The following is a 27,386-nucleotide window of genomic DNA, read 5'->3' on the forward strand; positions in this document are numbered from 1 at the left end:
GTTAATTATGAGATGCCTTTATTGTACTTTTTGGAATCCAGTGACACCTACACGAGAAATGGTCCCATCCATCCATCCATCCCTCCTTCCACACGCACAGAGGGAGGGTCCCCAGGATGGGACATTAACCGCGATCCTGCTTGTAGTCTTAAATTAAACACAGATAATAAAGAACGACACATCCAGGTGCATTTCCATTGACACGCACGACATGCATTCAAAAAAAGGAAACAAAACAAAATCAAAAAGGACTCAGTTCAGGAAACAACAGTGACTCTGGTTCACGTTCTTGTCTCAGCAGAAACAGAATAAGACAAACAAATAATACCACTTAAAAAAAAGTCAGTTTAGCTCTCCTTGTGGTCCACGATCAGTCTAATAGCCCTGCCAATAATTATCATAATATAGGAGAAAACAAAAGAAGGCAAAAAGACATACACAGTTCTACTATTCATACCAGCCTGCTTAAATATTGAAGTGGAAGGTTTGTAAAGCCTTCGTTGTTGAACTGTTTTTTTTTCTTTTCTTCTTTTTTTTTAGTTCATCATTTTAACTTTAATGAGAATACCTTTGTCCCACTAGAAATCAGCTCATCTAGGTAAAACTAGTGCTCCTCCCCTGGCTGTCTGCCCGCTGTGTTATCTAAAGTAAAATATATGGGGTCCAGTAGAGGGTCTTCAGTGGACCGTTGGTTGTGTCTAGAGGCTTGTCTTCAGTCCTCCTCGCTGCCGCTGGCCGAGCGTTCCTGGAGTACAGAAGATAAGATGGTTAATGGACTGCAACTTCAAACTCCTGAGCACTTTTCAAGTTCAACCATTCAAAGTGCTTTACAACGTACGACGCGTATACTGCAAAATAACAGACACTGTGCAGACAGCGATGCAATGAGCATGCATTAGTATTATACCTTTCAGTATAACACTCCTGTTGAGATTAGTTTTTGTTAACAACAAGTGGGCTGTAATATTCTCATGATGGACACACACACACACCTTTATTATAGGAGCCAATTCAATGGCTACTGACCTAATAATGGTCAACATAAATTGTGGGTCCTTGAGACGCAGGTGGGTAAACACTAAGGCTGATGGTTCAGAGCTCCTAAGTTCATCATGTTTTTAATGTAGCATTTTGTAAGCAGCGGAAACTTTGCGATCTTGATTAGACACACATACTGTAAGATGGTCACTTAGAAGTACCCGGCCAAATAGCATGTTTAGAGTAAGCTGTAAAAAATGTAAGCTCACATTGATCCATGCTTTATTCACACATTACCATAACAGACGGCGGCATATCCCCGACTGGACATATCCTAACTCTGAAGGACCCCAGAATTGCTTTTAACAAAATAAAACATCACAGAAAAGGCATTTGTCTGAGCCCTGCTAAATACACTTCTTGGGTATAAGTTGTAGTGTGTCAAAAATCAAATCAATCTATTCATCAATGGCGGTTATGTGTATATATGCTTGGTCTCTCACCTCTTCCTGTTCCTCTTCGCTGTCGTCGTCGCTCACCACAGGTTTGGCCCGGGCACCACGGCCCCGCCGACGCTGGCCTTTTCCACTGCGTTCACCCTTCTCTTTCCGGCTCAACTTGATCTTCACCTTCACTGAACGAGCTGAGACAAGGAGAGAGGGGATGGCATGAGGAGCACATTCATGTCACTCACATCCCTCTTGAACAGGAAGGTCGACAGAGATGATGGACATTGTGACTGGCATGTGTTTCAAGGACTCACATTCAGACTCGGAGCCTTCGTCAGCCTCCTCCTCCTCTTCCTCACTCTCCTCTCCCTCGCTGTCTTCCTCCTTCTCGATCTTCTGCCTCACGCTGGTGAAGACCGACTGAAGTACGATGGAGTCCTCGTAGATCTAAGGGGAGGAGTCAAAGGGAGATGCTGTAAATCACTTCTCTAATAGGTGTTCAGAATCAGATTCTTGCTCCCAACACCGGGATCAAATGTGGGGGAAATGTGCAGATTCCCTGACGACCACCGAGCTAGGGTCACACAATACCTTAAGTCAAAGCAGGGATTTAAAAATCTAAATAACAAGTTCTAAAAAGGTTCTACATCTAAAAGAAATCAATTGTGGGCGACGGAGAACTTAAATCCATGTGATCTAATGTCTATGACATGATGCCTCACACAGACACTCACCAGAGAACCCTCCAAGTTGAACGTCTGGGCGTTCTGACAGAGCAGCATGACGTCTTTCTCCAGGTCATTCAGACTGCGGTACTTATGGCTGCGGATCCTCTCCTATATCGGGGGAATTACAAAACCATCTCAACTTTAGGATTCTCCAAAATAACAAGCATTTTTTTTTTATTACAGTACAATGTATTCGCTTGCTGAAATTAAATGTAGTTGTTGAAATCACTTGTTTAATGGAAGACTAAAAGAAGAAGGATGAGGGGTTTCAAGTTCAGACCTTGATCTTCCTGAAGTCCACGGGTTTGCGGATGAGTTCGTAGTATTCTGGCAGCTCCTTGCGTGACGGCAACTGAATGAAGACCTCGCTCAGCTGTCGCCCATTACTGCTGTAAACCAGGGAGAAAGGGAATATGGAGTATTAGTACAACACAAGATAACATCCTAAGTGTAATTCTTTAGTTTTTAGACATTGCCCCATGACTACTATGGACCCCGTTGCTGCAGACACTCCCTACTGCTGGTATAGACCGATTTCCTGAGTGCTTCCCCGTAGATGCAAACTGTGGTGCAAACAGCAGCCAGTGGTGGAGTAGAAGTACAATTATTGAAAATGTGAAGTAAAGTACAAATACTCAAAATTGTACTTAAGAATTGTAAATGTAGGCTCCAAGTTACTTTACACAAGTGTTTACACTGCAGCTAATGGCGTCCTCTCCAGGGTGTCGCTCAGGAAATCCATCTATATGGCAGATGTAGGACAAGGGAATTGAACCCAAGACACTGTAGTGGTGGGTCAGTGTTTCATATCTACAGTACAGTACAAAATAAATGAGTCTTTAAAGAGGTGGTGCCATAGTTTTGTACTTTTTCTGTTTTTCATGTGTCTAGGAGGTTGAAAGTACTTCATTAGACCCCCTGATGTGTTTTTTTTTGAGAAATGATGTATTCTCTTAGTATTTGTTTGTTTTCTCTTGGAGGCTGCCACCTTGTGGTCAAAAGTGTCAGTTAAAAACACAGATACTAAGTGTGTCACAGTATCAACTCCTCCCCAATTGCCATTCACCCAACACTGTGGGGTGTGGCTATATTAGCTGGGTCACCACCCACCATGCCATCCATGCATACTTAATGAACTGGGGGTGTGGCCACATAAAAACCCAATTTTAACTCTTTCTGTATACTTTTTTGAAAAAGATCTTCCTCCTAGTATAATCATAATACCTGATAATCATGTTTTAGAGGGGGGGAAATCATGGCACCACCTCTTTAAGCATCTTGGAACATAACATGCAGTCTGGCTGAACCACATGTTAAAATGATGAGTATTTCATTGTTCAATACAATTTCAACAGCAACTGGGATAAACAAATTAAAACATTTCCTAAGGTTGTAATTGTCAAGTTTTTGAACAACCAAACACTTTTAAAATACACCAGATCATATCTGGCATTTCAGAACTTGTGTTTGAACAGTGATGACTGTGCTCAACATCCAGCCACCAGGGTGTACTCTATTACTTTGTTTTACTGTTGAAACCAGTCCAGAATGGTAAATTCTGGACTCCTAAAATCTGCCCTCCGCCTGCGAAGACGAGGCGTTCACGTCCTACCCGTCCTTGTACTTTATGACGGCGTCGACAATCTTCTTCATCTTCTTGGTGAGGGAGGCGGGGTTGGGCGAGAGTTTCTCCGCTGGTGGACGCCCGCGCTTCTTCGCCTTCTTCACCTCCTCGTCCTTCTCCCGGCCGCGGCTCGAGCTGGGTGTGGAGGTGCCGCCATCGTGATCACGGTCCCTCTTGCGCTTCCTGGTCGTCTTTTTGTGACGCACTTCCTCCTCGATGTCCTCCAGGTTGCCGTCCTCTATGGCCTGTTGGGGTGGAGAGGTTTTAGTGAGCCACGAGTTGGTGATTTAAAGCAAAGCTTAAATTGAATAGTTGACAAAATTAACTCCACTATAGAAATATAGGTTTCCATCTCTTTCAGTTTAATTCAGAGATGATGACAGGCATCAAAGTTCATACATTTTTGGACCCCAAAAGAAAATGACCCGCATTTTTGGACCCAAAAATAAAATTACCCTGGCCTGCATGCTTGTAGATATACATCCAACAGCCAAGTAGATGTTAACCCATTCAGGCCGGGAACACATTTTGCTGTTTGGGAGGGGCTTACAGTATGTACAGTATGTAGCAAAATATTTGTTTTTGTAGGCCAATTTCTGATTTAGCCCTATCTATAGGTTAGGCCTAAATGGGAATAACCAAATGTGGACAAGACAGAGATGGAACGCTATAATTCCACGGCAACTTTTAGCGACATGGCAAACAGTCTGTGGTGAATCCTTGGAGCGCCTTACCTTGAGCCACTGTTTCTCGGTGAGCGAGTCGCTGTAGTCCACCTCCTTGCGCTGCCGGGAGCCTCGGCCGAACAGCTTCTCCTCTTCCTCCTCGCATGTCAGCCTCTCCACCTCGGCGTCATCCTTCAGGATCCAGGCGGGCATGTCGTCCTCCTCCATCAGACGAGGCTTCCTCTTGGGATTGCGGGCTTCCTCGCGGCGTCGGTCCAGATCCATGCGCTGGTAGGGAAGAGAGGGGGCCCGGTGAAAGGGATGGTTGCGTCAACGGACTAACACACCTTAACTCTGATTGTATAATGAAGCACAGAGCACTGCAGGACTCACCATGAACAGCTCAAACTCTTCTTCGCTCCTGGCGATCATCTGGTTTACAGTCTCGTCGTCAGGCACCTCATCCTCCTCCTTTACGCAAACCAGGTGGAGAGAAAAGATGTGTTAACTTTGTGTTCTCCTACCCCTTATTCTTGGCTTGATTTCTAACCTTACCTGTATGTTGGTTTCATCCTTACAGCAGTGCTATGACAACTGAACTTCTTCCATCCATCTTTAGGCTCCATTGTAGGTCTAACAACTTGTGCTCATCTACCCGATTTTCTAATTTAAAATGGTCTCTATTTATGGTCATGTTATGTTTGTAACACCCACCTAATGGTGCATTTATAAAGAGCCACCCCTAATGGTGCATTTATATAGTGCTTTTTATCCAAAGTGCATTACATTCACCCATTCCCCCACACACATTCATACACCGCTGGTGTAGCAAACCATGGAAGGCACCAACCTGCACATTGGGAGCATTAGGAGTTCAGCATCTTGCTCAAGGACACTTCAACACTAACTCTGGGGGAGCGGGGAGCCCGGGATCGAACTGGGAACCTTTGCGGTTCCCATCCGGCATCTATATACCCCCGAGCCACTGCTGCCCACCCTCAATTCCACCCACACAGCAATTTTAATATTATAAAATAAATAAAATAAAAATATCATGAACCACTTTAAAATATATATAAATGGTGTAGTTCTATTTGTTTTGCTAAACCTTACTTCAGCAGCACTTGACTCTTGTATAAGACCATAAACCAGTGTTAACAACAATTATCTTTAGCAGTACTACTCTTGTATAACTGACTGTGCTTCTCAACCTTTTTCATAACACGACCCCCAAAATAATCAGTGGGAATGGGCCTTAAACCTTATGTTGGTTTGTTTACCGTTGAGTGAGAAAACTACATTGCACATCAAGTTAATTATCTGGGACCCACAGGTTGAGAACCACTGTTGAATAAGACCATTAACCATTGACCAACAAACCAAAAAAAAGGATAAAACTGCCGTAATAAGAAATCAAAACAGACCGGTGGTACCAGCCCTTCTGATCCGACACCGACCTCGTCCTGCTCCTCGTGTTCCAGGATGGCCTGAAGGAATGCCCGGCGCTCACAGCCTGACGACTTCTGGTCAAACATGCCAGCCTGGATGACCTTTTGGTCTACATTTAACTTGTATTTGGCCGCAGCCAGGATCTTCTCTTCTACGCTGTTGACCGTGCAGAGGCGCAGCACGCGCACCTCGTTCTGCTGACCGATACGATGGGCTCGGTCCTGGGCCTGTAGGTCCTGTAGGTGGAGGAGAGGGGGGGACACAAAGAGATGGGTGAGTGGTTTGTTTAGTCAGGTAAAATAATAATAAAACTTTATTTGTATAGCACCTTTCATGACATGAAATGCAGCTTAAAGCGCTTTACAGAGCAGAAAATGAAGCACAAGTGCTTAACAGAAAGAATACACATGATTACAAGATTACAAGCAGGAGAAAAAAAAAACATTTAAAACATCAGTAAGGCCTACCATAAAAGTAAAAATTAACATATTCAGAACAGTGCAGACTTCAATAGCAGCACAGGGATTTAAACATTCAGCTAAAAGCAAGAGTATAGAAATAGGTCTTGAGCTGCGCTTTAAAGCTATCCACAGGGGCTGCACGTCTTAGGTGTAGAGGGAGTTTCTTCCAAGCTGTCGGTCCATAGAAGCAGAAAGCTTTTTTATGTCATTTCAGGCACACCGAGCAGGTCTGCACTAGAAGACCTGAGGGGGCGGTTTGGAACATATCTAGGCAGGCAGTCATAGAGGTACGAAGGTGCTAGATCATTTAGAGCTTTATAAACAAGTAAAATAATTTTTAAATCAATCTTAGGTGAGATGTTTGTTGTTCCTCTCACGGATGAGTGATGAAACAAAGTCGACAAACATTTTTCGTCATAGTTTTAGTTAACGGAATCAACACTGCTCAAGGGACACTCTGGTTTGTGTGTTGTACCTGGTGAGGGTTCCAGTCGCTGTCGAAGATGACGACGGTGTCAGCAGACTGCAGATTGAGGCCCAGGCCGCCAGCCCTGGTGCTGAGCAGGAATACAAAGAAATCAGAGGCCGGGTCGTTGAAGGTCTTCAACAGCGTGCCACGGTCCTCTGCCTTGGTAGTTCCTATGGTCAAACGCAGAATAAAAAAAAAATAAGATCCTTGTTCAAATACAGCATGATTGTGTCCCCTTCAACATGTTTTGCAATTGGGCCAAAATATAGTGTTTATATTTTTCTTATTTATTGTGAATGTAGAGCATGTGTTAAATCTGTCATGTATCTTATCATTACAAGTAGCGCATCAACGTAATTCCAAATCATGATTATTTAATTTCTTTCACACTGCACTTACTTCGGGTGTCACCAATACACACACCAAATCTATAATTCTAACAACAGTGTGTAAATACTTTAGTTTATTAATGTAGTTTGTTTAACACGTTAGACATGGGACATATCGTGATGTCCAGTGTTGGACACTCATTACAGTAGCTCTCGCAGTGATGTCCCGTTTATTATTCAACTTTATCATATGCTTATCCGACAAAGAAACGAGCAAGCGTACAGCATTACTACTAATAAACAGGTCACGAACTGTGATGGAGTGAAGTTGATCTTCTATTTCATAGCCTGCAGTTAGAGCATGTAATCATAATGCATCTTGGCCTTGTAACAACAGAAGGATGAACATACAACTATGGTTGCTGTTCAATAAAGATAGGATAGGCTTGAACAGTCATTTTCTAGAGTTATTCCAAGTTAAATAAATTGAATGAATGAGTACCCTACGTTTCACTTTAGCCAATGGTAGCAGTCATGCTTGTGCCGACAGTATGCTCTGCCATAGGAGGGTGTTGCGCATCAAAGATATCTGATCTACAAGCTGCTCACATGTCCATTCGTGAAGCATTGTGAATTTGTAGTTCTTCTTGGACAGAACAAAAAGCTGACTTGTAAAAGGCCTCTCAAAGCCAACCCAACCGCCTATATTAGTAGTTAATCCTACTCGCTGGATGTTTAATTTTTACCTGCAAATAATAGGCTATTTGAATATTTTTAGGTATTCGAAGTCGAATTCAAAAAGATCTGTATTGGTGAATGCCCTACCGTCCAGACGCAGGTACTTGAAGTTGCGGTAGGCAAAGTAGTCCTCCATGATGGTCATGAGCGATGTCATCTGACAGAAGAGAAGCACCTTGTGGTTGGTGGCTCTCAGTTTGGGCAGAATACGATCCAGCACCTCAAACTTCCCAGAGGCGCGGTACAGTTCAGGGCTGCAGACAGGAGGGAAGCTGGGTTAGTACAGTTATTCTTTTCAGTTCAAAGATATTATAACCCATTTTCACCTAGTGCCAATTAACTAAGCTGTAATCCTGGGAGCTACTCTCCCTCTGCCAACCTGGGGAGAGCCCCGGACGTAGCGTGTGGAATGTTATTCCAATCAGTACCTTTCCCCTCCATTAAGCAAAACAGGGGGATGCAGTATAGAGACTAGGATTACTACATGTTTTTTGTGAGGGTACCTACTCTAGGGGACACAGGGAGAACAACTCCACACAGAAAGGCCCTCTCGCCAACCCCATCTAGGGTATGGACGCGGAGGAGAGTCCTAGGCGGACTCCGTAACCATTCATGTCATTATGGGCAAATAATGTCAGTTAAAATATATATATACAAATAAGGCGAAAATAGCACGTGCTTATACACGCCTGTAAACAAGCACACAAAAGTATACTTACCCTGATACTATTCCACCAGTGTAACCAAGGTGTTCTGAGAAAGACTCCTAGAAAATCAATGACATCAAACATATCTGAATTAAAATGAGGAGACTGGTTTAACAATTAATTGTCCTATTATGTTTACAGGAGCATGTTAGCGTTGGCATGTTGGACACCAATGTTGTGCCAGCAGGTTGTTTTCATACCTCAATGTGTTGGAACATGTACGGGTGGTTGCAGATCTTCCTCAGTTGCATTATAGTGTTCATCAGTGTCTTCGTACCGCCTTTACCCTGCAAGACAAAAAGTACCGTACATCATTTTGGGCCGTCCTCAAAGACATTCTTAGACGACTGCTAGTCATAGGCTTTGTTTACTCAATTAATAAATATGTTGCAATCTACATACTGTAAGCTCACAACACACTGGAAATGCAGCACATAGTGAGCTTATATCTGTCATTTTCGCAAAATATTCGCTCCATAATAGGGCTGCCATGGTTCCTGTGGTTAGATTTAACTTTAAGCGGTTAAAGCAGCCACATATGAAAGAGCTCTTATGACAATTCCCTTCATGCTCTTACCTTCTTGTCTTTCTCTGAGCCGTCTGTGAGCAGCACACCCTTGGCCTGCATGTGTCTGTACAACACCCTCTGTAAGGCTGACATGTCGCATTTGATCACATACTCCACCTGGAAACCAACAGTTAGAGAAACATTTTGTAAAACAATAACACAAATTGCATTTTAGTACTAACAAATAGAGCTTAAGATTTCAGATTTCTTTTTTTTTTTTTAAGCACGATGACTGTAAGACGGTTGAAAAAGGGTAGAAAAAAAGGCTCCATGCAGCAAGTAAGCTTGTTTAGAAAAATGTCTGGCTTCGGGCTTGGTTGGGCTCCTCCAATTGTCAATTATGTATCAGGCTTTGGGTCGTCTCGGGCTGATGTTCTGTCGGGCTGGGTTGGGCCGGTTTAGGCACGATTAAAGCTCTGCTACCGAATACGTCTCATAGTTATTATTTTAGTCCTTTTTCTCCTTTTAATGCAGTACTGAGATTTGCTTCAAATGTAAAGTGGGTTACAAATAAAAAAATATATATATTTTTTAATTTTTTAAGGCTTTTTTATGCCTTTATTGACAGGACAGTAGACTGACAGGAAACGGGGAGAGAGATGGGGAGTGACACGGGTCGGGCTTGGGAATCAAACCAGCGACCGGTTGCAGGCTACAAAAAGCCTATGTGGTATGCACCAGGACCAGTAGGCCAGCGGGCGCCCCCGAAATAAAATGTATTATTATTACGTTGGTGCATGGTGGTTCATTGCACCAAAGCCAACTATATTTCTTATTAAATTTCTAGACAATTAAGTTTCAGCATTTAACTCCACATATGGCAGTTTTAGGTCCAGAGCTGAACTAAACAATAAGGTGATGAAGCCGTGTGAATATTCAGTCAAATGTAAAAGCATCTGACCTTCTCTGGCAGCTGGGCCTCAACCTCCTTCTTGAGTCGGCGCAGCAGGAAGGGGCGGAGCACCTTGTGTAAACGACGGATGATCAGGATGGTCTCTTCTTCATTCAGGTCCACCTGGAGGAGAAAGCAGGCATGCAAACAGACCAGGGCACAGAGCGTTAGAGGGGTGGGTACACCGGTAACATGTCATTAGGTCGAACACCCTTTGGATCGACCACCAAACTCTAACCCAAACCCTAATCCTTCCTAACTGCCTAACTCTAACCCTAAACCTAACCTCAGTAACCGTGACGCGGGTGATTATCTAACCTGCCGACACTCGCAGGTGATTATCTAACCTGCCGACGCTGTTCGACCCAACGGGAGTTCGACCTATGGAGCAGTCCCTGGGTACAACACAGTGTTAAGCCAGTGGTTCTCAACCTTTTCAGGCCGCGACCCCCAAAATCATATTTTAGGCGGGTACCCCCCCACCCTGACGAGCACTAAGAGTTGAGGCTGTTTAACACTGTTCTATTGTGAAAATAGCCTATCTACATACTCACAACGCCTCGCATGTTAGCATGCTCACAACCTTGCCTTGCCCAGAATTTAATTAAAAAATATGTCATCTGTTTCACACAAGAAAGGAAGTACAAGAGCCAGCAAAAACACACACAAAAGCTCACCTTCTCTCCGGTCATAGCGAAGGGTGCGTTGAACCACTGCTCAAAGGTGTTGCAGCTCTTGAAGATGGTGGGCAAGAGGAAGTTGAGTAGCGCCCACAGCTCAGGCAGCTTGTTCTGCAGCGGCGTGCCAGTCAGCAGGACACGCCGTGGGGCCAGGTAGTGTGTGTTCAACACCTGGGTGAGCTTGCAGTGGTGGTTCTTCATTCGATGGCCCTCGTCCACGATCATGTACTTCCAACGGAGCTGTGGGATTGAGTAGTCTAGTGAGCTTCACTTATTAAAAAAAATCACACCCGTGTGAACTGAGCGGTGGTCGAGGGGGGGGGGGTGTGTGTGTGTGGGGTGTGTGTGTGTGTGTGTGTGTGTGTGTGTGTGTGTGTGTGTGTGTGTCTGGCCTGGCCTGAACAACAGCGCCCCTCCCTTAACATGTGTGGTCAGAAAAGGTACTTCAGGCTACATACAGACACGCACACACACACACACGGCCACGTATAGGAGACGGTGTAACCACCGCTCAAAAAGATTACTTTCAACCTGGTGTACCCATTTTGAGCATGTCGTTATTTTGCCTTTATGGACATTCAAAGAAATGAATTCAAAACATTTGCACAAAAAAAAAAAAATCAAAATGTAAAAAAAACATTGCTGATCTACAAGCTCACAATGTGTCTCAATACAACACTGTTGAGGCTTAAGTGGTTATAGATGGATGCTATTGCTCATGTAATTATTGTATTGGACAAACAGGTCCAAAGGATCATTTTACCTTGGCCAGCACTTGCTTGTCCTTGATGATGTACTCGTATGTGGTTAGCAGCACGTTGAACTTGCCACTGCGGAGGATGGGGAGAAATGCTCGTCGAGCCTGTGGCGAGCCCTGGAAATGGTTTTAAATGACGGGAGAAAACGCACATCATATATTTAGGTGTTGGCAGCGGAATATTAATATTAAATCGCACACTCTGGATGCAAATTATATCTTTATTTTTTAATCATCATTTTGGCTGTAGTCTGACGATCCAGATCAAAACATAAAAAAGGATAGCCATGAAAATAAACAGGATTAAATAATTTTCTGGTTGACCAGAGTACCTGACTATGACATTTCTCATTCTTAAACAAATAAATTACGGTTGAAGGGTCCCAACGAGCTACTAACCTTGTAGGAGAGTTTCACCACAGACGGTGACCACTTATCAAACTCGTACACCCAGTTGGAAAGAGTTCTGAAAACAACACAAAAAAGATCCTCTCAGAATACTTACTACATGCTGCTCTCTGGTGGACATAAGAAATGGTTACATGCTGTGCAGTTGAGCGAACTCTTGGAGTAGTTCACCCCCAAAATGACTTTATTTCCACGCCATGGAGACTTGAGTTCAACAATATTTTTTTGTATTTGTCGCATTCCTAACACAAAAATATATATATATTATAATAAATTTACCCCCATTTATTCCGGGTGGGGGCCCAAATACTGGGGGTAAATTTACTATAATCAAATTATTGTCTATTGTATTGAATGTGACAAAAAACTAAAAATATTATTGAACTCAAGTCTCCATGGTGTGAGTAATCAATAGAAAAAATGTTATTTTGGGGGTGAACTAATCCTTTATGCAGGGATCTCAGGGGTTGACACTAAGGTCTCAAAGGCACTTGCCTGTCGGGCAAGTACAGGTCATGTTCTACTTTCCCTCAAGTCATGGCCACTTGCCTCATATTTTAATTACCGTTCATTTGAAATTATTTGTTACCTTCTACTTGCAGTGATGTTGCTAGGTTTTCAATGTAATGGGTCCAGAGACCCACAAAATCTTGCCCCTTATGTTTCTTATATTATTTGGCTAATGTTTGTTTTTATAGTATAGTTTGTTGATTACTTTTAATGAGGCAATGGTCTTTTTTCTTTTCTTTCTTGAGGTATTGAAAAGGTCTTAATGAGACCTTAAATTATGTTTATGTTCATCTGGGGACCCTCCCGAAATCATTTGGGGACCTCTCTGGGGGTCTCGGCCCCCAGGTTGACAACAACCCTTGGAAGGGCGAAGAGAATGTAGGCTACTGTAGTAGATGGAAGTGGAGCCGAGATATTTGTTTAAAGAAAAGTAGATGTTTGTTCAAGTGTTAATTGCTCTGGTGTTTACTTTTTATAGGATTATCTTTGAATGTTTTATACTTGTGTCGCAACATGAATAATGAATGTTTTATACTTGTGTCGCAACATGAATAATGATCTGAATACAACTGCCTGGCCTTTGTAATCTTAATCTAAAGGGGAGATGATGCCTGGACTCACGAGAGCGGCACAATGATGAGGAAGGGTCCGTTGATGCGTTTCATCTCCATGAGGTACGTGATGAGGGCGATGGTTTGGATGGTTTTCCCCAGGCCCATCTCGTCGGCCAGGATGCCATTGAGGTTGTTGTTGTACAGAGAGACCAGCCACTCCAGACCTTTGATCTGAAGAGAAGCGGCCACAGTTAGCAACCCGGCTGCTCTGCGTTTAACCAGGAATTATTTGTGACACATGAGGTGTAATAGTAGTATATCTATAAGATTGTCACACATACATTTTCAGTATTTGTGAACTTCTTTTCTTGTACCCTTTGCTCAAGCTTACATGTAAGCACTGTCGAGTCCTTTTTTACAGCCAGTAGTAATTGTTTTTATAACCCATCTCCAAGGTGATCGGCAGCGTAGGGCTATCACGATTATGACATTTTACATGACGATTATTGTCACTCAAATAATTGCAATTAACGATTTAATTGTGTTCTTGTAGTTGACAATTACATTTCTGCTAGGCTTACAGACTTTGAAGTTGCACATGGCAGATATATGAAATGAAGCATTAAAAAAAAGATAGCCGATGTACAGGCTCACAACGCATCGCGGTGCGATGCGTTGTGAGCTTGTAGATCTGCTATTTCCACTCTTTTTTTTAAAAAAATATTTGAAACTATATGAACATTTTTCAACATGGAAACGATTGACGATTATGCAAAATAAATGTGATCACCTCAAATAATTGCGATTAGACGATTAGGTAATAACTGACAGGCCTACGGCAGCGTACCTGGTACTGTTTGAGCTGCCCGTTGATCAGCAGTGCTGACTGTTTGTCCACCGTCTCCGTGACAGCATGAGCCACAGCGTAGTAGGACTGCAGGCCCCTGGCGAAGGCTGCATTGCCATACTCGTCATCCACGTCCTGTTTGGCATGTCTGGCAGCACAGAGAAAACACAGGGAGAGTGAGGAAACTTTAGAGCCTAGAACTTATTTTATTGTCAACAGCCAGCCTGGAGTTGGATTATGCTATGAAGTATGAACCCCACTACTGCTCAGGAACCTACAGCATGAATATAAAAAAGTAAGTAATAACTTTATTTTCCTAATTCTAGTTAAAGGAGGGGGAGCAGGAATCTTTCTTTATCTAAATAATGACGCATATCTCTCAAAGATCCCCTAAGGATGTCCAAATACATTTAAAATAAATAAATACACAAAAGACATAGGCACATTTGAAGTTCTAATCAGTTTCTCCCTCTACACCCGTCTACTTCGGGACCACGCCTCTTCCGTGACGTTCAGTTCCGTCACAGCGGCGACTGTGCCTCGGCTCGTTTCAGTCAGTGACAGGCAGACAGACAGTCACCCCCCTCCCCTCCGCCTGTTTCTGCAGGACTCTCTCCAGTCTGCACTGAGAGAGTGAACGATTAGTGAAATAATTGTTTAATGTTCTGATTGTGTGTACTTTAGCCTATTTCAGTAGTAGCAGAGACATATTGCAGACTGTTTGATTGCGTGACTGTGTTCGCGGCTCGCCGCACGCCCGGACATGTCCGCATGATGTGTAAAGTAACCAGGGGTAGACATTAAGGGAAATTTACTACTGGCCCTCAGGGCCAGTAGATTTTGATGATCACTGGCCCTGACACGCATGTGCACGCAAAACTTGTGTCCTCGTTCATCCTCGATACCAGCGTCTTTTTTTTTGTTATGAATTGAGTACATAGGACCCAAATGCCAAACAAGCCATTGAGCTTTCTGTGGTTTAAATCCTTTCAGCTGAATTTGGATCAGTGAACTGTACTGTCCTGTCCCTTTTGCCATTCAAAATATCATCCCACATAAAAATAGGCCTACTCCTAACACCAGCTGTAGCCTGTTTAACTGGTGAGGGCCCCAGCCCAGATTGACAGCTGTCTGTCTGCCTTCCCAGGATCTCCTAATTTGGGGTTAATTAGCCTAGGATCAAGGCTATCGAAGCTGTATTTTATAGATGATATAAAAATGTAAATAAAATACATCTATGATATTCTTGATCCAAGGCTAAGGTTTTATGCTGGCATAATTGCATCATATTTATAAACTGTGTATACATTCCTGCTCCAGCTAGTCAGTTATACAGAAGATAGGACAGCAATTATAGAAATATTAGACCTTAATTGTGGAATTTTCAATCATGTTCTAATCATATATGCCTATATATTTGACTTTTTAATATGTAGAACAATAATTGCCAAATTTTACATCAAAGTGCCCACTCTTCCTTAGTGCCCACTGTTGTGTTACATGCTAGCTGTCCCTCATCCATCCATCTCTGACACACTCCATTCTCATCTTCTCATTTGATATATTATTCTCAATAGTACACGTTGATTCTAAATATGTACAACAGTTTAAATAAACTAATTTGCCGAATGCGCGCGTGCACGCACACGCACACACACACACACACAGAGGACCGCCCCTCTCTCTCGTTCACTAGACACACAGCGACAGGCGACAGCGTCTTCTTTCACGGACCTTTCCCCAACTTCAAGAACATAACTTGTCTATTGTACTTTCTGATTCTGACCCGCGGTGGACATACTGAAAGGCAGGGCAACAGCGCTCTGTTGTCAACAATCTATAGAAGCTAACGCTGTTTAGCCGTTAGCAGCATCAACGGCTGCTCTGCCGAACGCATGGATGTAAATGCGTGGAGCGTAGAGATGGGGCGTTCGCGAACGAATCGAGTCTTTTGAACAGCTCTTTGAAATGAACGATGGGATCCGGTTCGCAGTATAGGGAGCCATTCCTTTTGTAAATGAACGGCTCTTTGAAACGAACGGATCTTAGAGATCCGGCTCACTTCAAAGAGCCATAAATCCCATCTCTAGCATGATCTTTCGTGGAGCGAGGAACTGTGACTGCAGCTGCTGTGCGCAAGAAGGCAACTTGAACTTGCTCCGTCTTTGATCGGGATCACGCAACGCTATATTTTAGCGGTAATTACGAGACGATTTCACCGAAATTATTACAAAACAGTACCACAGGGAATACATGTGAAATTAGATATAAACGTTATTACTTGTTTTATTTTCAAGGCATTAAATTCACTGGCCCAAACGGGCAAGTCCCTGGTGAGTTCTGGTGGCCCTGTCACTCTAAAAAGTACATCAGGGCCAGCGGGCTGGTTCTAATGTCGACGCCTGGTAACTATAAGTATATTTACTCAAGTACTGTACTCAAGTACAATGTTGAGGTATTTGTACTTGGATATTTCCAATTTCCAATACTTTCACTTCTACTACACTACATCTATCTCTGAGGCAAATACTGTAGTTACACCATTAAAATTATTTGAAAGCTTTAGTTACTACAGAAATACATTATAATATTATAAAACATACATTAACTACCTATTTTATACCTTGGCTGTTTTAATTAAACTAGCCGATCTACAAGCTCACAGTGAGCTTGTAGATTGGCCACTGCGCGTCACGTCCTAGGCGACTGTCCATGCGAGAATGATATGAGAGTACTTTTACTCAAGTAAAAATTAGTATCTTTTCCACCATTGCGAGCTCGCACAGCCCACTGCCCCGTCACTCGCGTTTGTGAAGGACCTTATAATAACTACTTTAGCCCTATTTTATACCTTGGCTGTTTGAAACTAGCCGATCTGCAAGCCCACAATTGTGAGCTTGTAGCTTGGCCACTGCGCGTCGCGTCCTAGGCAACTGTCCATGCGTGCGAGAATGATATGAGAGTACTTTTACTTAAGTAAAATATGAGTATCTTTCCCAGTCCATTGCGAGCTCATCGCTCGCACGGCCCACGGCCCCGTCACTCGCGTTTGTGAAGGACCTTATAATAACTAATTCCAGTGGAATACATTTGTCTACCTTCTTTTGGGTGAGTTGTTTGGTCCAGATGTAGACCACACATGAATGGAGAGGCAGGGGGAAAACGGGAGGAGAGAGAAAAGGGAAAAAAAAAACATCCACAGTCAAGCACCGAGGCAACTCCAGCATTTGGCCGAAACGAGCGCCCATGTGGGCTTGCTGTGGGCGCGAAGAGACACGCCCCCAGGCTAGTAAATAGGTGCATGCTTCACTATATAATGGATACGGAAAAAAATGCCTATTGATTCTTTATAAAAGATTGCAAGTGTATAGCATTCACGTTGTTGTTCATGTCAATTAAGAAAGTTATGAGTTCACTTTATTAGAAAGAGTGTAAAATACTGTAATTCCCAAGGCATGTTTCCCATTCTTTTCAATGGGATCACGTGATGTTGCTCTGAGCCCATACGTCATGATTTTTCTCGGACCATTCCCGAGCTTGTGGAGGAGTTTTGAAAAAGTAGGACATTGGAATCTCCGTCTGAATACAACTCTGAAAACAGGCAAGACAACTATATGGTTGCATTGGCAAATATTTTCACAACTACCTAACAATTAAATTGGGACAAAGTAGATGTTATTCTGCTACCCTGTCTTTAAGTATTTAACTCCATATCACTATTCAGTCTAGCTAACTGAGTAATAAGTGGAGCCATATGAAATTATTGAAATTATCAAATGTAAAAATAACATTTAAAAAAATACCAATAGATACAGTAAATAAATGGAGTATGAAAATAATTGTGTTGCAGCCTTAGATTTAGCTAACTATAGTGCTAGCGGTCTAATAACCGCTGTCTTAAGAGATGTGACCACAAGGGTTTTGAAATTACAGAGGGTCCAAATGGACCCTTATGCGCCTGAAGCTCTGAAAGTGTGCACACTCAAGTATTAAATAAACACTCAGGAGTTTACAGTGTAGATTATAAACTCTGAATGTAGATTGTGGTCACAGAGATACTAAATTGTATCAAACGGGGTCTTACTCAATGATGTGCTTAACATCCACTTCAGACACTTCCTCGCTGTCAGGGTCAGGGATCTTGATCTTTTTGTCCTCTTCTACGGCTGTGGCTGTGGTGGACGGCTGGCTCTGGGCCTCCTCCTCCTCCTGACAGGGACAAAACAGCAGAGGCGTTAGAAATGTGTAAACGTTATGTGTTAACAATCCATTCAGTATCTTCAGTAGTGACAAACCTCTTCTTCGTCCTCTTCTGAACCACTTTCTTCACTGTCTGAACGTGGAGCCACTTCGTACCTGCAGGACAGAAAAGGCGGTTAGGATTTTACAGGGAAAGAAAAGGCGGTTAGGATTTTACAGGGAAACGCCATTTAATTTAGGTCAATTTCACGTCTGTGTGGCCTCTTTGTTGGCTTTGTGCCGACTTCCGTTTCTCTTCTTGAGCCCCGATTTGCTGAGGCTAAAACAGCCAAACATAGCGTTCGCCAACTGTTCGACATGCTCAGTCGGGTGAATGGCCACCGCTAATGGCAGAGTATGGCAGAGCCAGAGACACACCGTCAAAACCATTGGCTTTTCAGGCAATGTCAACTTGGTTTGATTGACTGAATACGTTTTAACAGTTTGGTGTGTCAGGTTCTAAACATTCAAGTGAGGAGGGGTGTGCCGGAACAGTGTTAATTTTTTCAGCAAATTTTGATTTAGTCTTAGTCTTAGTCTTTTGAATAACACACCATTTAGTCTTAGTCCTGTCTTAGTCTTCTGAAATTGTTTTTGTCTTGTCTAGTCTAGTCTTAGTCGACTAAATATCAAAACATTTTAGTCTTAGTCTTTTGGGATTAGTCTTAGACTTTTAGTCTTTGTCTTTTAGGATAGGTTTTTTTAGCCTAATATAACCACACAATTATGAACAAGTCATTGTCTTCTTCTGCCTGTTACTTGGTCAAAATTAACCATACATAAAACATGTATTTGGCTTTAATTTCATTGCAGTTACATACAGTGTTAATTTGTGTAGCCACTAGTCTTAGACTTAGATTTAGTCTTAGTCTTTTGAAAAACACAAATAATAGTCTTAGTCTTAGTATTTTGGAACGGTTTTAGTCTAGTTTTAGTCTATCGACAAAATATCAAAATATTGTAGTCTTTTAGTCTTAGTCTAGTCTGACAAAATTAACACTGGCCGGAATAAAATACACTGTAGTCCAAATAAAAAACAAACTGACCAAAATCATTCAATTACAAAAATAGAATAAAGACCAATAGTCTCCTTCTGGATCTCAACCTGTGGATCAGGACCCCCAGGGGGGTCCCCAAATGTTTTTGGGGGGTCCCTAGATGATTATCTTAATGTGCAACATTGTTCTCTCTCTCTCAACAGTAAACAAACGAACATAAAGTTGAAGTGTATAGAGGGTATCTGCACATTTGCACAAGTGACAATTTGAGGACTTTTTAATAACTCTAAAATGGCAAATTAAACATTGTCCCCAGTTTGATTATTTTGGGGGTGGCGGGTGAGAACCACTGTTCTAATGATTATTTTGGGGGTGGCGGGTGAGAACCACTGTTCTAACGATTATTTTGGGGGTGGCGGGTGAGAACCACTGTTCTAATGATTATTTTGGGGGTGGCGGGTGAGCACCAGTGTTCTGGATGACGCAGACGGCTGACATACCCAGGGTTCATTTCCAGCCAGGCCTCCAGCTGACCTGCCCTGGGCGCCTCCACCCCGGTCAGGATGTTCCCGGTGTCAGTGTGGATGACCTTGACCGGAAGGTCACTCATCTGACTGGTCTCGTCCAAAGGCTGGGAGGCAAGGGAGCGGGGGGAGAGGGTGAACAGTGTGAAGGAACATGGTGATAAAACAATGAGTACAAGTATACTCATTGTTTATATACAAGTATATAAACAATGTCAACCACTTATGCCCCATATATTTCATCACGACAAATTGTGAAAATAGACAATTTGTTTAACACTTCCGCCGCATAACCCGGCTGGAGTCGGGTTAACGTTGCCATGGTACTCAGGTAAACAGACGCTTGCTGCGGGTGCTTGTGAAAGACGCTGGTGCATACGTCATGACGCAACGCGCCCAGAAGCAAAGCGGAGTGTCTATGCTCCATTGACAACGCAATTGCAACGCTGAGGAAGGCCTAAGGGCTGAAACGCGTCCGTACATTGTCCATTGAGGTAAATAAAATCATGTACAAAGGATATTCCTTGAGTGCTGGCGACTACTTCTTTCTCATTATGCTCCATTAAAGCCTATTCTATTCTTTAACATAAAACCGTCTGTATCTCTGAATAAGGTGCAAATAACACCGAAAAGGGAGCCAAGACCCGCTCTTTTTCACGGCTACAGTTAATCGTGATGGTCGGCCCCGGTTAGGATTTTATTTTCACGACCGTTTGTAAACAAACTGATCTCCTTCCTGTATTCGCCAGATCACACACACATGGCTTCCGGGGCTCGTCAAAATAAAACGACAGGCTATGGTGGCAGGCGTTGTGTTAATGTTAACACTTTCCTAGCCAAAATAGAATGGCTGTTGATAGATTAGCCGTGAAATTTCTATTATTGTATTGTGATCTGAGACATAATATTATGTTTATAAACATGAGCCCACCACCACTCCTTCTTGAACCGCGCCGTTGTTGACTGAAAAGTCGTTTGACCATTTTGGCTGGCTTAGCCCTTAGCACTCCAGCTATGCTAATGTTATCCTCCAAACAGTAAAGGGACGGCAGCAAGGAAGCATGAAGAAGGAAAGGCAATGACGTCACCTCTGCTTCATGTGAGAGCAGCCATGTGCTATCGATGGACGAGTGGTGACTAGGGAAGGTTAGACGATCGCCGATTTTTGGATAAAAATCATTTATTTCGGTTTTAATGACACAGTACGGTAAAAGACGGCGTGGCTGCCTCACCCTTGCTCAGATGTCCGGTATATTCCGGTTTTAATATTAAGGGGGTCCCCGTGGCTTGGAAAGGGTTAATGTTTAACAGGAAGGTAACTTTACACAAATCTTCCTCCAAACTCACCTCTCCGTCGGGGCCCATTGCAGAAGACCCACCTTCAACATTCTCTGGCTTCTGAGGAGAAGTTCAGAAAGATCGAAAAGACATGCATTAAAAGAATGTATAGAGAGACGTTTAAATCGTTGCACTTCAATTTAAACTCGGTTTCACCTTCTTCTTTTTCTTCTTCTTCTTCTCTTTGAGAGCCTGTTCAGCCTTGTGCGCCCGCACCAGGTCGGTGAGGTTGGCCACGTACTCGTCTGTCTGTTGCAGTAGATAGGCCAGACGCTTGTCTTTCTTCTGGTCAATGAGTTTACGGTAGCCTTCTTCATCCTCTGCCTGGATTACAACACACAAGACATCTCTATTATGTGTGTGTTGTATGCAGGTAATGAACATTACCGTTTAGTGAATGAGAGTTACATTTTAACGCATGCTATGTCTGTTCTTAAATGACGAATGAAGATTAGCCTTTTTTATCTTGATTTTTCAGTGAAACTTTGTTTTCTATCGCTGCTTATGCAAACATTTTAACACGTTCCCTGCTAAGCCAAAAAATGGATGTGCGCTCATAACGCCAGAAATATATTATTATATCATATGTACAGAGAATTCACTGCACTGATTATACACCACGACTAGACCACCACTAGAGAGCGCCATCTATTAGTCTATCATAGCTCTGATATGTCTGCTATGATAACGTGGAGCCTCTGCCAGCCTCTTAGGCTTGTAATGGAAGCAGATGGAAGCGGCAAAATAAACGAGGGTGCGTGCGCGGCCCACGTGCGTCGGATCATGCAACTAACCTATCGACTGCGCACAGAACGGATGCACACGCCACGCCACAGCTATTTTTCCCGAATCAAAATCCGACCTACTGAAGCGGAGAAATGGTTTTGGTTTTCTCTTGTAGGCTATGGCTAACTAGGCCTTGCTAACAAGTAAGAGATCCTGCATTTCCGGTATAAGTCATCATCCTGTTCTTCTCTGCACACTCGTCTGCCAGGCTGGAATATGGTAGGAATGACGTTTATTCCGCAAAAAATCTAAAAAATTACTTTTTATAAAAAAGATGATTCAAAAGACAATCGGCAGGGATCGCCATAGTTAAAAAGACGATTTTGAGGACGGGTGGCAGAGTGAGTTAAACTGTGCATTTTTAAATGTAATGTCTGTTTTGTCAGGATGTGAACTTTCCTAAATACTTCTCTTTTCTTTTGACAGCAATAGTGTGGTTAAATGCATTGCACAGGCTTTTCACATTAACTGTGCAATATGAATCAATTTTGACGGCATGTAGCTCTCACCATAAGCCTCCGCATTCTCTCCTTCTCAATCCGCTCATTCTCTTTCTTCTGCTCACGCTCAGTGTTAGCGTGGTATGTGGCCACGGCTTTGGTGGCCTTCTGGATCTTTCCTGTGATGGAGCGGTGGTACTCCTTGAAGTCCTTGGCGTGCTGCAAGATGCTATTGAGGTATTCCTAGTGACACACAGGAGGGACACACAAGACCACCCGTTACAAACATTGGATATTGGATAGTTGCCTTTAATTAACATATACGCAAGGTTTGGGGCAGTCTGCTCCCGAGCAGACATGAGTTTTCAGACCAAAAAAGGAACGTTGGAAATGCTCATAAGTACAAATATGTGTGGACCCGAGCTTAGTGAATGAGGCCCAATGTATCTGCAACAGACCCCGCTCTCCGTGTACCTGGTGTTTCTGGCGACGTTTGCGCTCCTGTTCAATCTTCTGCTGTTTCTCCAGTTTCTCTGTGATGCGGGCTTCTCGTAGTGACTGGCGCTTGCTGCGCTTGTAGGCCTTAGCGTTGAGAGCCGTCTCCAGAGCTGTGTCACGACGCATGCATACCACCACCTCCTGACGCAGCTGTGGGTACGAAAAGAAACAAAGTTCAGTCTTCAATGAAAACAAACCCCACAAAAAACTATAAGTTATCCATATATAGATTTTATAATATTTGAAGCGCATTCCTGCCTACCTGTCTCTGGAAGTTAAGTAACCGCAGGGCCTTGAGCTCGATGTTGGCCTTGGTGCGCAGGTCTCCGGCCAGGGAGCCTGGAAGATGCTCCAGATCTTGGATGCGGTGCGCAATACGAGCCTGAAGCCTGATGCACAACAGTACAAATTTTATATTAAAAAAAACATTCCAAATTCACATAAGGCGATCAAACACGATAGGTCAACTGGGTGGATTCAGCCAGCCAGTCTTCTATGTCAACATGCTGTCCAGTTGCCGTTTCCCAGAACAACAGTCTTGTATGATGAAGCAAGGCAAAACAAGTACACATTTGAAACTTGGAGATACGAGGTTTCTGCCCGACAGTGACGATATTTTAGTGATTATGTTTAGGAAAACATTTAGATAATTGCCATTTTGGTTAGAACTGAATGAAAATAACTTTGTACTTCAAGTTTAAAATGATACTAAATAATATTTTTTCAAGTTTCCAAATAAATTCCAAATATTATCAAATTATCTCGCGGCACCCCTGGACTGCCATCAAAGCACCCCAGGGTCCAATTTACCACTTTCTTCACCCACTTTGAAAACCCCTGCTTTAGAACATGGTTGACGCAATAATGTCAAGAATGGCATGAGATGCCAGACCAGCGGTATGGTCCTTTAAAATGTAACTCTCAGTCTGTCTGCAAAAATAGCCAATCTACAAGCTCAAAACTCATAACTACGTGTCATCTTGTAGATCGTCTAGTTTCGGCTAAGATATTGAGTGAAATCCCTGGGGGACTCCGGTCAACTTAGAGTAGGATTTAAGTGGTTAATGGAGCTGACCTGTACTCTCTCTCCTGGAGGATCTCTACTGGGTCCAGCCCGCGGGGCTTCTGGATGGGGGTGATACGGTTCTGTTTCTGGTGAAGCATCATGGGTGGAGGCTGGGCAGGCTGCCCTGGAGACTGCGTCTGTGGAGGCATGACTGGGGAGGCAGCAGGGGGCACAGAGGGGGGAGCCGGAGAGGGTCTCCCGGTGGGCTGGGGTGGAATCAGCTTCTGGGGGGCACTGGAAGGTGCAGCAGCATTCACCATGGGCCCTAAAGCACATGATTCACAATGGGACATCAGCGTTACTGTGTGTGTAACTGTGTTTTTAAACGAGAAAAGAGTACAAAAGCATGGCATCTCTGAAAATGTTGCCATCGAAAGCAAGTTTCAACGTATGCAGTTTGTGGATGACTTGTTAGCTTCAGTGCTGTTTCTAGTTTCTGCGCATGCAGTTTGTGGAAGAATGTTTAGCTCTAGTGCCGTTTGTGGTGAGCATGCCTGTTCTCTGCTGATGGCAGCATTGGTGCCATTAGGGTCTGCGTCCACAGAAAGCGGTTTACGAGAGGTAGCATGTACAGAACGATCACACAGATCGCTTATCGGCACATCAACCGGTGCTGTGCTAGAACATCTGCGTTATTAGTACAAATAGCTGAAACAACTGTAAATATGGACTTCTCACGGCTGTTGTAACCATTCAAAGTCAGGTTGTAAATGACCAGGTTGTCAGACACAGCCACGAGGATTAAACCTGACATTGGACTCCAAAAGTTGTATTACCGTATGTTCAGCTTGAGGCACTCCGCCTCAAGCTGGATGCCAATAGTGCTAAAATATAATGTTCAGAAGGAGTGCTGCAGTGGGTCTTACTCTTTACCATACAAATGCATGGTCAAAAAAGCACTGTCTGTGGACACATGGCTTAACTGACATCATATACGTCATGCTATGAACTGTGATTGGTTTACTTTTGTTGGGACATACAGATAAACCCACTTCTAGAAGACTTGGCCTTGGACGACACCGTGAAAACATTGTTTACGCTTGTCAATTGGTCAAGACTAGTCCTTACCTTCAGGCCATGATTTGGGCGGTCCGTTAGTAGGCTGACCTGGCATGCCTGGAGGAACACCTGCAGGTCCAGGAGGAGGCATATTTGGACCTACCATGCCTGCAGACATAAAATGTTATACATGAGAACAGAATGGTTTGAAAATGGGGAGGCAGCACACCCAACATAATCACATCTTGCCACCAGGGGTCTCTGTTCAGCCTTCATAGTTTTATAACTTGTTTGTTTGAAACAATTGTGTTTTCTTTTGACTTTAAATCAGTAGAAATACATATTATGTAAAAGAAGAACTCACCATGTTGTCTGCTATAGTTAGCTTGGTTAAAGTTGGCTTGAGCTGGACCTGGACCAGCTCCTGGTACAGCTCCAGGCCCAGTGGAAGGTGGCATGTTGGGCATGGGTTGCTGCTGCATGCCTGGCATGGGCCTCTTGCCTTGCACAGCCATCTGCAGGTGCTCTGGTAGAGGCTGACTGCGTGCCAACATCTTGTAGGCCATGATCTGGGCCCTGAGTTGGTGCAGCTGGTTCTGGTTGAAAGGAGTGGGTCCACCTGAACCACCTGGTCCCCCTCCAGCACCACCAGGCCCACCTGGGCCCTGGGGACCACTGCGGTTCGGCTGGCCCATGCCCTGGCCAGGGTCCCCGCTGCCCTCCATCGGGCCACTTCCGGGGCCAGGGGGGCCTACGGGCATCATGGGGCCAGAGGGAGGACCATTGGCTGGGACAGGGCTTGGGGCATGCTCCGAGCCCCCCAACGGAGAGGGATAACCTGGGAAGAACAAGAGCGGAAATATGGTCAGTGTATGAGTACACTGTACAATATATATATATATATATATATATATATATATATATATATATATATATATATATATATATATATATATATGACAAAAAAAAAAAGTAGTGTACCGTCTAAATATATAGACGGTACACACATTACATTGTGGAATATATATATTCCACAATGTAATGTTGCTTCAATGTGAAAGTCCTACCCTGTATGGACTTTGTCAATTGTGTTCAATGTAACACTCAGTAACTTGTCAAAGGCTTCCAGACAGTTTCACATGCACCTCACATTTTTTATTAAGTGATTTTGATCTGATGAAGGAACAGACTACAGTATGCCAAGTGGACAATTCAAAATTATCCATTTTGTCAAACCTCCAGCAAGAGTACCCTCAGAAGCCTCAACAAACCATTCCAATACCTATAAGCAGACACATACAAACAGCACCAGACTGGATGCCCATAATAACAGGTGGTGGTTCCCTCCTCATCTATTTCTCTATTATCCCCCTCCCTCTGGGTTTTCTTTTCCCTTCCTAGGTGACAGAGTGGGTATTATGGTACCATATGTGACTGTTGTGTGAAAGGGGATGCCCCCTCAGGCCCCGCCCACCCCCTCGGCTGTCTGCTGAACCTGTTAACTGAGAAAACCTATGGCAAACAAAAGAGGACAAACTGGCTGGATGGGTTCACAACACATGCACACATTGTTGCTCTTATGTTAGCGGTAAGGAAATAACAGGGGTTGTTATAATTATTGTAATTCAAAACATAAATACTGGCAAGCATTTAACAAAATTATATTTTGGAAAACCTGTCAACATAATGCGTGAGGATTTCATGCACCTGCTCCTTTTCCAGTTACAGCCAATTCAATCGATTCCAGATTTTGTCTGCTCAATTTAGTGTTTCATCACTTCCAGTTTCATTTGGTTATCCTGCACTCATGATTGGATGAAATCGTTATGCCAACATGAAAATCTATTTCCTGTTTACTAAAAAGCTGAAGATAAGTTACTAAACAAACAATATAGCAATGATTATGCAGGCATTGACACTAAGGCTTGCCCACCTGCCCCCAGCAGGTAAATAAAGCTTTCGGGCAGGTAAGTTTGCTTTCTGGTTGCCCGACCGGACAAGTGCTCCGGTCGCCAGATATCTGTCTAAACACCTGAACATGGCCAGAGCGCTCTTTTTTTCTGGTCTGTTAAATGTAAAATAATAGCACTGTTTACCTATAATGTGCTGTTTTTACTTTTGCTATACTTAAAAATATAAAATAACAAGTGTGAAACCATAGCCATATTCAATCATAGTTACCGGTATGTAGGTATTTGGTATTTGCAGATATTGAGGTATGACATTTTTCAACGGCACAGCCCCAGAAATAAGTGTTAAATTGAGCGTTAATTAAAATCTTACCTATCATTTTATAATAGACAGTTTACTTTTCGGGCAAGCGGGCATGACCTTTGGGCAAGTAGAACATGACCTGTACTTGCCCGACGGGCAAGTGCCTCTGAGACCTTAGTGTCAACCCCTGATTATGGGAATAACTATTTAACACTTAATTTAATTAAAACAATGTTATTTACACCTCCTTTGATGACAGAGGGGGCAACCATAGAACCAAGAGGATCACTCGAATACATCTCGTGTTATATTTCACTTTGTGTTGTGATGGCTTACAGTCTATTGATTCTTGTATCTACTCTACAAAAATCACCATGTTTTTATAACATAATACACACAGTACAACATTCTATTTTTGAGGTTTAACCAATCTGAAATGTGGTAATAATATCTCACTTCATCATAGCCCCC

The 27,386-nt window shown here is 43.2% G+C and overlaps 1 protein-coding gene across 3 annotated transcripts in view; it reads right to left on the reverse strand.

Annotated features, from left to right (window-relative positions):
• Positions 1 to 5: 5 nt before the first annotated feature.
• smarca4a (SWI/SNF related BAF chromatin remodeling complex subunit ATPase 4a) overlaps positions 6 to 27,386 on the reverse strand; it is a 33,070-nt gene continuing 5,689 nt past the window's right edge. Inside the window, exons 4-34 of one of the 3 annotated variants that reach the window (XM_080724682.1) lie at positions 25,066 to 25,539; positions 24,771 to 24,869; positions 23,712 to 23,967; positions 22,899 to 23,025; positions 22,613 to 22,786; positions 22,208 to 22,381; positions 21,069 to 21,236; positions 20,922 to 20,969; positions 19,551 to 19,681; positions 18,109 to 18,169; positions 17,898 to 18,022; positions 13,814 to 13,961; positions 13,034 to 13,197; positions 11,894 to 11,960; positions 11,501 to 11,611; positions 10,735 to 10,977; positions 10,067 to 10,180; positions 9,175 to 9,282; positions 8,798 to 8,884; positions 8,610 to 8,656; positions 7,978 to 8,144; positions 6,830 to 6,993; positions 5,869 to 6,129; positions 4,838 to 4,915; positions 4,514 to 4,732; positions 3,768 to 4,024; positions 2,436 to 2,544; positions 2,162 to 2,263; positions 1,742 to 1,874; positions 1,482 to 1,621; positions 6 to 745 (exon numbers count right to left, since the gene is read on the reverse strand). In XM_080724682.1, the coding sequence (XP_080580808.1) occupies positions 713 to 745; positions 1,482 to 1,621; positions 1,742 to 1,874; positions 2,162 to 2,263; positions 2,436 to 2,544; positions 3,768 to 4,024; positions 4,514 to 4,732; positions 4,838 to 4,915; positions 5,869 to 6,129; positions 6,830 to 6,993; positions 7,978 to 8,144; positions 8,610 to 8,656; positions 8,798 to 8,884; positions 9,175 to 9,282; positions 10,067 to 10,180; positions 10,735 to 10,977; positions 11,501 to 11,611; positions 11,894 to 11,960; positions 13,034 to 13,197; positions 13,814 to 13,961; positions 17,898 to 18,022; positions 18,109 to 18,169; positions 19,551 to 19,681; positions 20,922 to 20,969; positions 21,069 to 21,236; positions 22,208 to 22,381; positions 22,613 to 22,786; positions 22,899 to 23,025; positions 23,712 to 23,967; positions 24,771 to 24,869; positions 25,066 to 25,539 (4,589 nt within the window). In that variant the 3' untranslated portion in view covers positions 6 to 712. Of the gene's footprint in view, positions 746 to 1,481; positions 1,622 to 1,741; positions 1,875 to 2,161; positions 2,264 to 2,435; positions 2,545 to 3,767; positions 4,025 to 4,513; positions 4,733 to 4,837; positions 4,916 to 5,868; positions 6,130 to 6,829; positions 6,994 to 7,977; positions 8,145 to 8,609; positions 8,657 to 8,797; positions 8,885 to 9,174; positions 9,283 to 10,066; positions 10,181 to 10,734; positions 10,978 to 11,500; positions 11,612 to 11,893; positions 11,961 to 13,033; positions 13,198 to 13,813; positions 13,962 to 17,897; positions 18,023 to 18,108; positions 18,170 to 19,550; positions 19,682 to 20,921; positions 20,973 to 21,068; positions 21,237 to 22,207; positions 22,382 to 22,612; positions 22,787 to 22,898; positions 23,026 to 23,711; positions 23,968 to 24,770; positions 24,870 to 25,065; positions 25,540 to 27,386 lie in introns of all 3 variants that reach the window. The other 2 variants (XM_080724683.1, XM_080724681.1) reach the window with 2 other exon arrangements.

Source organism: Nannobrachium achirus (genome assembly GCF_963921795.1).
Source record: "Nannobrachium achirus genome assembly, chromosome: 4".
Lineage (NCBI taxonomy): Eukaryota > Metazoa > Chordata > Actinopteri > Myctophiformes > Myctophidae > Nannobrachium > Nannobrachium achirus.